General features: G+C 34.7%; 1 protein-coding gene across 1 annotated transcript in view; it reads left to right on the forward strand.

Moving 5' to 3' along the window:
* Positions 1-513: 513 nt before the first annotated feature.
* LOC149795600 (protein mono-ADP-ribosyltransferase PARP14-like) overlaps positions 514-13,700 on the forward strand; it is a 99,526-nt gene continuing 86,339 nt past the window's right edge. The window contains exons 1-6 of the mRNA XM_089965427.1: positions 514-3,516; positions 4,159-4,190; positions 4,551-4,713; positions 6,319-6,558; positions 7,828-9,132; positions 13,353-13,631. Coding sequence (XP_089821553.1) covers positions 543-3,516; positions 4,159-4,190; positions 4,551-4,713; positions 6,319-6,558; positions 7,828-9,132; positions 13,353-13,631 — 4,993 coding nt within the window. The 5' untranslated portion in view covers positions 514-542. The remainder of the gene's footprint in view (positions 3,517-4,158; positions 4,191-4,550; positions 4,714-6,318; positions 6,559-7,827; positions 9,133-13,352; positions 13,632-13,700) is intronic.

Genomic DNA, 13,700 nt, shown 5'->3' on the forward strand with positions numbered 1-13,700 from the left:
GCCACACATATGAAAATACCTTCAGCCAGGTGAGCTAAAAAACAAAAATGAAACCAGGTGAGCTATTTTAAAAAAAAGGTGAGCTACAAATAAAACAATACAAACCAGGTGAGCTAAAAATACAAGAAACCAGGTGAGCTAAAAATGAAAAAGAAACCAGCAAAATCTTCATCTCAACACTGCCGAAGAGAATTCAGTTGGACAGAAAACATCCTTGTTTCAGATTTGTACAAATAATGCATCTTAACCATCATATATGATTGATGTTGTTAAAATGGAAAAATCTTTAAACAAGTTCTAATTTAAAAAAATGTCTTGATGTAAAGAAATGTGTTATTTAATAGGCCTGTTTCTGTTCATATCTTGACAGCAGGATATGACTTTCATTCATGTCATGCTACTGTGCAATCATTTTATATCTGAAAAAAACTTGCCACTACACATATACAGAAATGATCCATTATCTGGCATTATCTGGCATTATGAAAGATTTTTATTTTTCTAAGGATTTATTTTTGAGCTGTCAAAGTAGTCCTATTAGTATGGCGAGTGACAGCAGTGATGATGAACAGAATGATACAGCAGACAACAGTGAGTCAGATGATCAGGTTCATCAGATGAGCTTTCACAATGAACTCACTTCCAGCTCTGAGTCATCTGATGAAGTGAGTGGCAATGAGTCAGTTCGAGGAATCTTTAAGTTTGGAAAGTTGACTAGTTCTAGCAAACTGTCAGAAAAGCAGAATGAGGAGTTTCAGTTAGGAAAAAATAAAGAAGAAAAGGCTTCAGAAAGTGATGATGTTAAAATACAAACATTAGAGTTAAATTCAGATCAGAGTGGAGAAACAGTTTTGCATTCTTCAGACACAGACAGTTCAGCAAAAGTTGTGGGTGGGTTTTCTGGAAGAGATTCAGTTGACAACACTGAACACCTTAAAGAGCAAGAGGCTGACTCTGTTGACATTAGAGATGATTCAGATATGGAAGCAGATGAAAAAGTTGATACAGCTGAAGCCTTGGAAGAAAAAGAGACCTTAAGAGCTAATATGAATAGTTCTCACATGTCACCATCTCATACAAGAGATTTAGAAGGTAATGCTGATGAAGGCTTCCAGCAGGGAGCAAATGATGCAGACAAGACATACCAGATAGATGATTCCCTATCCATTAAGGAAAGTTTTGTCATCCTGGATCCTGAACCCTCTTTAACCCTGTCGGTTGTGGTAAATGATCAGATGGGGGAGACAGAAAAAAGCTTTCAAGAAGCTACACAGATTCCTTCATTAGAAGATTTTGAGCAGTCATTTGAAATTATTGATGAGTCATTTGGTGAGTCTGGTCCCGTCTATGAGAATATTGAGCATATGAAGGCAACTCCACCAATTTCTAAAGACACCAACATGACACCATATCCCATTTCTGGAAATTCCACAAAGGAAACCTTTATGGACTTGTCCCAGCCATCATCAGCAGAAGTCCAGAAGGAAAGTCTGATAAAGAGACCACCTCCTGTTGCACTCAAACCATCCATAATAATGCCAAAGCAAGAACGAAATGAAACTCCGATTCAGTCCATTCTCATTATGGAAGATGGGGCTCCAAATAAAATAGACGTAGAACAATGTCTTAAGGAAGTTGAACAGCAACCAATGGTAAGACAGCCGTTTGAAGTTAATGACAGTGCACATGAGTTAAGCCAGCCTGAGATGGAAATGGTAGATGTAGGCAAACAGGAAAAAGAGGAGTCAACTGCTGAAGGAAACAGTTTGCAAATGGAATCATTTTCAGTGGTTTTGTTTGAAGAAGATGTAACTAGTGAGGTAGATGATGTAAAGCAAATATCTGATGGATTTATCCAATCAGATGATGAAGAAGTGACTGCTGATGCTGAGGAAAGACCTCAACAGGATTCCAAGACTGATGTAATAGAACAATTGACTCAATATGAAAAACAGATGGGTGTTTCTGTTCAGCAGCCACTGACTGAGTCCCATGTAAATGAGATGGAGTCCCATGTAAATGAGATGGAGTCCCATGTAAATGAGACTGAGCAAAAGCATCAAGAGGATGCATATGTGGATGATGCTGATGAAAGATCTTTAATGGATACACAGATGGATAGAGCCCAAGGAAGACTTCTGAAGGATACCAAGATAGAAACTGCTGAAGAAAGTCCCCCTGATAGTAAGGATGATGCTGAACAAAGGTCTCAGAAGGATAACCAGGTTAATTATGCTGAAGATAAGGAATCAAGCAAGAAGGTCTCAAATTTGATGAAGAAATTTGAAAGTAATTTGGTTGTTTCAGATTTGGATAGCATGGGGACAAATGCAGAGGATGGGCTTCACAATATTAGGTCATTTCTAGATGAAAATGAGCCAAGGACCCATGTTCCTGTGCTTCCATTGAAAAGTTCACCTGTGCAAAAGAGATGTGGTAGTATAGTGTTGAAGCCTTATAAACAGTCTTCAGCAGAGCCAAGATCATTGAACCAGTCTAACTGTGAACAGTCCCGATTGGAGCAATCTAATGTTCCACAGTCACCTTTACAACCATATGAAACTCAAAAGGATGGTAATAATGAGAGTAAAACTCCAAATGAAATGGGAGTAATCTTGCCTCAGTTGACGCTGAAGAATCAACTGCATGTCCAACAAGGACCAGATTTACAAAGCCAACAAGAGAGACCATTTTTTCAGACACTGTATATACAAGACTGTATGTCTGGATCTCAGAGTACCACCAGACACTGGAAACCACAGGGATCAGAGAATGATGTACAGATGACATCTACGTCAGATGGCCAACAGAACTTGATTCATTCTACATATGGACAACCAAACTGGAGTACAGGAGTCAGTGGGCAACCAACAAGGCAGCCAGTATACCCTGTACAACCACATTGGGATTCTCAGTCATGGGGACTATCACACATGTCAGAGGGTTTACATGGACCTTGTGCACAGTATTGGCAACCTGTGCCATCTTTTATTCCTGAATATGGTAAACAGTTTCTAACCATGCAACAAGGAGATTGTCAAAGGATGAATGCTGGAGGAATTTTCAACAGACCACCCTATTTTGCATCACAAGTACCTCCTAGTAGAGAGACATATGAGACCACTGAAATTCATCCTCAACATCTCTATCAAGAACAAAAACAACAGCAGCAGCATCAGCAAAAACAACCAAGATCACATGTTCCAGAAGGAGCATCCTCAGGCACAGCCAACAATGCAGATCCAAACAGAAAGCAAGAAGAACAACAAAAAGAGGAGAATAAAGAAATAGAGAAAACAAAGGACAAACAAGGAATAATAACTTTAAAATCCAGGAAGACACCCGAGACATCAGAGCTGCCAAAGATTTCAACTGATGGGAAACAATATGATGATGCTACTGATCAAACAGACAAAGAAAAGAAAGATGTTACGTCTCCACAAAGACCTGGCCAAGATATTGTTGGAAGTAATCCCCAACTTGCTACAAGAAAAGAGGAACAAAAAGAGGGGAAAGGTAAATTGTTTAACCCCTAGAACCTCTTTTTCTCTTCCATGCTTTGTCTTACTTATGTAAAAAATCTAGCATTTGAAATGCGGGTACTTTAGAGTTTCACATCCATTGTGGATAGATTTTTTCTTTTATTTTCTCAAACGTTTAAGCATTATATATGCTTTCAAGAGTGACAATATGTTTTCTTTGTAGTAACCTAGTTTTCTTTGTAGTAACCTAATAACAACAGAATCTGGCAACATTTATCTTGATAATCTGAAGGAAAAAAGTTCATTTATATTTTTCTCTGGAGGGTTCAGCATAAAAAATACATGATCCTATGAGTAACCAAGATAATGTGAATGTTACAGTAATCAGCATGATGACTGTCATCACAACTAATTTCTTGTCTTTACATGTATCTCAAGAAATTCAAGTTTTCATTTTGCTTTAAATATTACCAAGGATAGGTATTAGTGGTTTAGGGGAAAAAGCTCCTTCTAATAGGTGACATTGCTTCATATGTTAGTGAATTGTTTTTACATTTTGATGGTACAATTTGTTGTGTTAATTCTTTTCTTTATACATGACAATTCTTGTTAATGATATAAACATTTTCATTTGCCGCACCAAAGTACAAATTAAATTCTTTTTTTCTGTTATCAGGAGCAAAAGCTGCCCATTCAGGATCGGATGAGGTAAACAAATTTGCATGACTCTGTAGCATTAAATCTAGAATAATAAAAAATATGCCAAATCAATTCTGTTCTTAAAATGTAAAACAGTGTAGTTAAATAAAGTAGCAACAAAATCAGTTCACTTCACAGCTAAAAAAAATGTGTCTTGGCCAGTTTTCAGTCTTTCATTTAAAAAACCATGAATAAAAGTCCATTTCTGAAGATTTTGATATTAGTATCACACACCAGCTATAACTACCTTAAAAAGTCTTGGGTTTATAGCAGATGAATATGTTCATCAATGATAATGCATAATCAGGTGTATTAATATCTTTGGACAAATGATATCTCATAAATAACAAAAAGTCCTCTGAATTCTAGATTGCCTCAAAACCAGGTTACACTATGGTAATTGGTTTGAGTGAAAGCACAAGTGATGACAGCCTGTTGAACTTCATGGAGGGAAACTCAGGTGCTGGTGTGAAGGAAATTGTTTTTGGCCCTGGAAGGGAAAATGCTGTTGTTATCTTTGAAAGAAAACCAGGTGAGATTTTTAATAACTGATTACGAGGAACAAAAACATGGATAATTGATTGAAATTGTTATCAATAGTTTGCTTTTGGTTTCTTTTTCATAAAAGTTACTTGGCCTGTTTGTTGTTGTTGTTGTTGTTGTTCTAGGGTTTAACGCCATTTTTCAGCACAAGATAGGCTATACATGGTGGCCAGTATAACTGGTATAGGAAGAACCCTGGAAAACCCAGGAAACAACCACCAACCCACGAGAAGCTACTGGCAGGCTTTCCCACGTACCCATGCTAGCTGAGCCTTGGACTCGAACACACGCAGACAGAGATGAGATGGCAGTGATCCGGAACGGTGAGTGCTTTAGATCAGCATGTTTGTAAATAATGAAAGAAAGAATTGCATAACCAACAGTCAGAAATTCTGCAGACATGATCATTAGTAATTTCTCATGCCCAGAGAATAACTATCTGAAGAGTTTGCAATGTTTGGCAATATCACACTGCCTTCATCAGCGATTAATATTTATGACGTGACTTATAATGGTCACTTGATGTGAGGAGACAGGTGTAGATGGGAGGTAATTCAAACCCCTCATTCCTGTTTAGTGTTGGCCTCCATGGTTGTATTTTGATCACCTCCTGCACCTTCTTTTCCATGTATTGTCCTCAGGTGTCATCTCCTTGGCTTGTTTGCAGACAATAGACAAACTGCCGGTTTCCCCAATGAAATCTTCTCACAATCATTACATCAATAATCCAAACCTCACTGAAATATGATAGTGGAGGCCAATACTAAAAAAAGGGGCTTGAATTGCCACATATCTACACCAGTCTCCTCGCATCATGATCAACATTAGTCACTGATAACAGTACTGTGATATTGCTGAAAATTTTAAACTCTTCAGATGTGTATGTTCAGAGTATGGGAAATTACTAATGATTATTAATTATCCAGAGCAAGGAAGTAGCCTTTTCAGTTCTTCACACTTGTTTTTTTTTTGAAAATTTATTAAATTTTCTTTACATTTTGGTATGCTGATTATTTATTTGTAAATTTAAATTTCTACAGTGCATAATATCATATAACTTTTCCTTCATGTTTAATATTTAATTGTTTATCTGGCTTATTTATAAGGCCTGTTTGACAGTGTGTGTGTGTGTGTGTGTGTGTGTGTGTGTGTGTGTGTGTGTGTGTGTGTGTTACCATATATACTCACTTATACACTCGGTCCAAATGCAAACACTAGACTCTGGTCTGCCATCATATTATGTGCTGGCAGATTTAAAGTCTATGCTGTTTGTTCAGGTGATTACTCCTAAGACAGACCTGAATCTGCTGGCACATTTTGCAACAGTAGATTGACATAGGTCTATATAGTTTGTCCACTTAGATCTGACTTACAAGTGGGTACATATGATATGCATATTTGTATCCATCCTGCTTTCTATCTTTTCCCACCACTAATCCATCCATCTGTCTTTCCATTTATCTACCATCAGACTTTCTTTTGATGTCTGTACCTTAATATTTGGATAGATAAAACATGGATATGAAATACCAAGATGATAGTGGATTAAATTATGTAAAACAGACTGTTTTGTTTGTTATCTTGTTTTTTGCAGATTTTGAAAATCTTCAAAATAAAGTATCCAGGATAAAACTTGATGGTAAAGTCTTAGAGGTGTTTGATATGCCCCCACCCATGAGTATCATTGTGTCCACAAAGGATCCAAAAGAGTTCAGCATTGACACTCTGACTTTTCATTTTGAATCTAAAAGATATGGTGGTGCAGTATTAGTTAAGGATGGGATAACAATAACCAAAGATGGGTGCTACATCATGACTTTCACAGACAGTGATGGTAAGTAATATTGACAATAATGACTGCATTTTGTTGGTATTGTTACAACTCTGTGATCTTAAAACTGAGTGACAGAAAAAGCAAAACCAACAAATTTAATAAAGTTCAACAAATAATTTATTTCCCTACAAAGTGAAAATTTAAAAAGAAGTCACAGTATTGTGAATTAAATCCCAAATAATCCTAAAAGTTATGTCACATGTTTGTAAGTAGAGAGTCCCTAATTAATTCCAGTATTGAATATGCTGTTGTACCAATGAGTGGTAAAACAATCCACCAGTGCCACATATCAATACGATTCATGTTACATATCCTATAATACATATATCAACTTGATGCTCTTTCCATCTTTCCATGTGCTGATGTACCAATAGTCTTAAATGAACTGATATATTATTTTTCTTGATATATTGATATAATCCAGATTGTCTTTGAATAAATTCACAATAATCCCAAAATGGTGTTTTTATCTGAATGCCAATGAGCACTTTGTAATTCCAATGAATATTTTAAATAAATGTTTGCTTCAAATTATACCAGAACACAACTGAACATTATTCCACTGATTTTAAGATATAAATGAAATAATTTTGTTTACCTCAACCTTATAAAAAATCCTAAGGTAGAATAAGGTGACCAGGATGTGGGTCAAAACTTCACTTCCAGAACATTTTAAGTTTGTAATATAAGGCTAGACCATCGACTCAGTAAAAAACATCAAAATAGAATGATCAATGTCAGGTACTACTGTCCATGTACAGTAAAACTTCTGAACCACAAAATGTATTTTTTTATGACATTTTAACATGTTATATATCTTGACTGAACAACACCTCAGGTGTTCAGTGATATAACTTGCTTCAAGATCAAAGCCACACTCTGTGATAATGTTATTTATTGGTCTGTTTCCTTATCCAGTCTGACACTTTTTATGTCTTACTAATAGTTTGATGAAATGTTAATTAAGTCCTATGATATTTAGATGAGTTTCTTGAACTTGGTTTTACAGTCATTAAACCAGACATGAGCATTTACTTGGAGTACTTCTTCAACATAAGTACAAAAACAGCCATTGTGACCAGTCTGGTATAGTTGTTTTCACTTAGTATTTATAATTTGGCATTGACACATTTATATCAGAATAAATATGTGCAGGGAAGCTTTTTTGTCTTCTTTTGTTTCTTTACACTATTTTTTAAAGTGTGAAATTTGATCAAATATATCATTTATAAATATTGTAATTCACAACACTTCTTATACTTATTTCAGCCGTAGAACAAGTGTGTGCCATACAACATAAAGTAGAAAACGTCCCACTGAATGTGTCTCCATATTACCAATTCAAGAAATGGACAGCTTGGAACACTGTCATTCACAGAATTAATATCCCTGACCCATTTGCACACAAAGTGGATCCTGTACTTGTAAGATATCTGCAATCATTTCCTAGAGCTATGAAAACAGTACAGATGGCCATGATGGAAATGCATGCTGGGATTGAGCTGCAAGAGAATACTATGCTTGTGACTTGTTGTTTGAACCCAGAGATCAAAGCTTGCAGGAAGCTTGTGACCTCATGGAGAAAAGATGCAGAAGAGAATTTGAAAAAAAAATTATTCAGCACTTTTCAGGTTGAGAAAATATCCAACGTGTCTAACATTTGGGATGATTTCATGTACAGCGTTAAGGCAATGACTGAGGGTAAAGATATCATGCTAGTAGAGGAAAGATTTGAAGATTATATACAATTGATTGGATTTTACGAGGAGGTAAAAACAACCCTTGGGGAAATTTTGAGCAAAAAAGAGAAACTTGAGAGCATTAGAAGGATTGGCAAAGAAACAATGTCCCTAAAGCCTGCAGCAAGGATACGTCTGCTTGACAGAGATGGAATCTTTCAGAGGTTTATAACTAAGTTCTCTGACTTTGATGTAATTTTTGAAGAGTCTTCAGAAGAAATTGTGTTGATAGGTGTTCCAGAAGACAGAAAAAATGTGAAATTGCAGATTCATGAAGAACTCAGAAAACTGGATGAACCATTTGTAATCCAGGATTCCACTGAACATTTCAGTCAGTTTATTAAGGAAGGTGCCCCAAGAAATTACATTATTAAAGAGATGGAAGCAGATGGTTTGATTGTAGATTGGGATGTTAGTGCTGTCAATGGCCATGTGTCTGTCTACTGTATTCCAGCAGACCATACACAATATGCTGCAACCAAGATGAAGGAAATGGTCAGGGAGACAAACATCCCATTGTCAGAGTCAGTACAGCTCTTTGTTACCACTGAGGAATGGATGATGTATCAAGCTGAGGCAGCGTCAAAATGTCATGGATTAGTCCATATTGTTGTTACCAATGATCTAACAAATATCATCTGGATTAGCCTGGAAGGTCTTTATGCAGACATCTTAGAAGAACTTAAAGATTTCATCAAAAAGAACACAGTTGTTGAAGAGATGATCCAATGTAGTCCAATTACCAAGAAATTCATGCAGACTCTCTGGGGCCCAGAGGATTACAAGGAAATTGAGGAGAATAGTAGAGACAAGCATCTTAAGTTAACCTGGCAAGGTGAGTTTTACCACGAAAACAGGGTTCCCATGGTACCAGGAAATCGATAAAAAGTTGGGAGAAATGATAATTTTTTCCTGACCGTGAATAGTCCTTGAATTTTGCAAATATTGACGAAAGTCAGGAAAAACCCAGGAATTTTCCACCACAACTTGATGCCTGAAACAGTTAGGCAATTGAGTTGTAACTGAACTGATCATGAGTTACATTTATCGAGTTCTAACCAGAATATTAGGAGGTTGCAGTATGGATCATTTAGGTGCTTGGCATAAAAATATTTGTTGAGACAATCCAAACACTCAGTGGATTAGATTCATCTGGTAGTTTCTTGGTTTCACGGACAGTTCAATATCCACATCATTTTTTTATATGGAAAGTATGAAAACCAGTCTAGAATCACAAGAGGCCAACATGGTGGCATTAAAGCATAGCCGCTTTGCAGATGGGCTAGCAAACTTTAACATTGTTAAATTGAGTTATACCTGCATGAAATCAATATGAAAATTATTTATTTTCTCAGAATATGCAACTATTAAAATCATTACATCTTTAATCTGCTGAAAGACATTAAAACTAATGTGTTGATGAAATTTGAGCTGGTACTTGTGATTTTGATTACTAGTCGCACGAGTACATAGAATCTCACAACTGTCTTTTTCAAATACTAGTATTGTAGGAAATTTTTTAAATTTAAGTTGTCTACTGGTTGTAATAAAAATACAAAAACGAGAGCACAAAATTTTCTATATTTATTTCAAGACTAACTTCCTGAGATTTGTTGTATCACGTGACTACCACGTTGACATGTGCTCTCTCATGCAGGGAGCATATGAAGCAGGGAACCAGACTACTCTGCTTGATGAATCAGACTGGCCAAGTTTCTTGTAGTTGTTATCGAAATAAATATGTTGAGAATTATATGTTCTTTCTGGATTTTACAAAAGGTATCAGACTTTCATTTAATATAATTGGAAATTTTGTACAACGACATTAAAAAAAGAGTTGGTTGTTGATATCATGTGAATATTTGACTTCCGATGTTATTGTGTGAGAGTTGTCAAGTCATGTGACTATTAACACAAATGGCGAGTACTAGGTAAGGTTTCATCTATGCCAAGTTTCGTTCAGTCTGTGAGCGGATTAAAGATGTAACGATTATGATACTTGCAATATTTTAGAAAATAAATAATTTTCCTATTGATTTCATGCAGGTATAAGTTGATATAACATAGCTTAAATTTTCTATGCCCACTGGTAAGCTATATTACGGTGGCGGAAGATTCCAAATTTTTTATATATAATTGCTCTGAACCCACACTCCATCCTAAATGTCCAAATGTGAAAAATGGGGTTGGAATATTCAGAGGAAACATAGATTAGAAAATTTCAAATCTCTAAGCTGAACTTTGGTGGTGCAAAACTATTACACAGTGACATGTAGCTTGAAGCATTGGTTTCAGATCTTAAATAGAACACAGGAGAAATGGGAAATTGTCGTCACTTTTATTATGTATTAAGAAACGATAAGAGCCAATGTATAAATACAGATTTTGGGACTGGTTTATTGAACTACAAGAAGACTTGTTGATTTTACAGAAAATTCAGTCCTTGTTTATACAACAGTATATAATTTTGAAGGTCTTTTGTCAAAATTTGACTCAATCCTTTTGTAAATGTCTTTAAAAGATGAACTTTTTTAAGAACCAAATCATCTTAAGAAGTTTATGTTGGTTGAAAAATCTTGTTTGAGATTTTACTGGCACACATAAATTCAGGGTTAAACTTTTTTCCTTACAAGATAAGATTCTAATACTTTGCATTTTTTTCTTCATACTGTGATAGGAAATGTTTACTTTGTATAACATGCACATATATTGCTCTAGATTTCTTTAGAATTAAAAATTTGAAAGAAAACAAAATAATTTATGCTCATTATGTTGTTTCCACATAGCAACATAATGCAGATAAGCAAGGCAAAGTTAGGATTTGTATTCTGTACATTGAAATGTCTTTAAATACCAATTTATAGGAATATAGTCAGATTTGTTTCATGGGACTTATTTAGTGGTTTTGTACACGATCATCTTTTCTAACTTGTAATATTTTGGAGAGTCTTGAAAGAGAAACATTTTCAGATTTGGAAAATGCATGTTTTATAATCCAAAATGTTTTTTAATTCCATACAGTAATGGTCATATGTTAACCTTGAAAAAATGAATTTCATCCTGGAAAAGACCTGGAAATTTATATTTAGGAAAGCGAGGGAACCATAATGAAATTAATGATGTAAGAGTGATTTCTGGTGAGATGTCAGAATACATCGTTTTATTAGAATTATGTATGCTTTGAAATACTGTAAATTAATCGTGTAATGTAGTGCTAACTTTGTAAACTTATTTTTCACACAAAAATTGAAAATGTGTGCAGACTTCAGTTTTATGATTTGCAATATATTTTATGATTGATACTGGTATAGGAGAAAGGTTTTTAGGATGTTTTTATTATGCTTGATAATCTGTTGAAAAACCTGTTCCAAGATACAGCATACAAAAATCTAATACTCAGTCTCTTTATGTCTAGGGTCTGTACATATCATGCATTAATTACACTGTACAATTATTTCATTTTTTAAAATTAATTCCTCTTTACTTTCATATTTGCTGGCAAATGAAAGAATTAATTTAATATTATGAAGTTTTTGGTCCTAAACATGCATTGTACTAATTATGTATATTGATACACTGCTGTATCCTGTTTATTCATATTGATACACTGCTGTATCCCATTTATTCATGGTGATACACTGCTGTATCCAGTTTATTTATATTGATACATTGCCATATCATGTTGATGCATCTTGATACACTGCTGTACCTTGTTTATTCATATTGATACACTGCTGCATCTTGTTTATTCATACTGATACACTGCTGAATCCTGTTTATTCATATTGATACACTGCTGTATCCCATTTATTCATGGTGATACACTGCTGTATCCTGTTTATTTATATTGATACATTGCCATATCATGTTGATGCATCTTGATACACAGCTGTATCATGATGATGCATCTTGATACACTGCTGTACCTTGTTTATTCATATTGATACACTGCTGCATCTTGTTTACTCATATTGATACACTGCTGTATCCTGTTTATTCATATTGATACACTATCATGTCATGTTGATGCATATTGATACACTGCAATATCCTGTTGATGCATATTGATACACTGCTGCATCTTGTTTATTCATATTGATACACTGCTGTATCCTGTTTATTCATATTGATACATTGCCATATCATGTTGATGCATCTTGATACACTGCAATATCCTGTTGATGCATATTGATACACTGCAGTATCCTGTTTATGCATATTGATACACTGCAATATCATGTTTATGCATATTGATACACTGTTGTATCATGTTAATGCATCTTGATACACTGCTGTGCCTTGTTTATTCATATTGATACACTGATGTACCTTGTTTATGCATATTGATACACTATCATGTCATGTTGATGCATATTGATACACTGCAATATCCTGTTGATGCATACTGATACACTGCAGTATCCTGTTTATGCATATTGATACACTGCAATATCCTGTTTATGCATATTGATACAGTGGATACAGTGCCATATTTTCTTTATATAAAGAGGATTATTTCTTGAAATGAGTAAATAATGGATATATTTAATCAAGTGGGTCAAAAACTCTGCTTTTTATCTATTATATATATATATATATATATACACATTGCATAATTACTCATTTAGACACTTATAAGGTAATTATTATCTTTTGGACCAGCTGCAAAGATAATTAATTTTATGGGTATATAGATTCAAATACTCATCATTTCCAACAGTTCATCCTTGACTACATTTATCACAAAATTTGAATATAGAAATAGTAAATATTTACTATACTATGTACAATTTTCAAAAGTGGAGACTTGGATATGAATATGCTAGCGACACAGTATTTACTAGCTATGATTAAAAAAATCTATCTCATTTGTACATGTTTGGTTTCATTCATGTTAGTTAAATAAAATTAGACCAGTTACATAAAATTAGATCAGTTACATTAAAATTAGACCAGTTACATAAAATTAGATCAGTTACATTAAAATTAGATCAGTTACATTAAAATTAGACCAGTTACATTAAAATTCTGATGTCCTAACCGATCAATTTTCAGGTGACAGATTAATGATGAAAGGAACAGCCGAAGGAATACAAAAAGCCAAAGAGCTTTGGAAAGAGAAAACCAGCAAGATCATCAATAAGTTGCACACCTTTAAGCGAATTGGGATCAAGGAAGTAATAATGTCAGAGGAGCAGACAGGCATATTAAAGGCTCTTGAAAAGGAACATCGCTGCCTGATTCAGACAGAAAACGCAGATGTTCCATCACACAAAGGATTAAGTAGAGATACTAATATGGATGAAGGGGAAAGAGTCTATGACACAGTGAATGGTAAATTTGAATTCAGTCTACAATTCAAGTTATATTTCCTCAGGAATAAACATATTTGCTGGAATATTG

This window comes from Sinohyriopsis cumingii, chromosome 7 (genome assembly GCF_028554795.1).
Source record: "Sinohyriopsis cumingii isolate HCF-2022 chromosome 7, ASM2855479v2, whole genome shotgun sequence".
Classification (NCBI taxonomy): Eukaryota; Metazoa; Mollusca; class Bivalvia; order Unionida; family Unionidae; genus Sinohyriopsis; species Sinohyriopsis cumingii.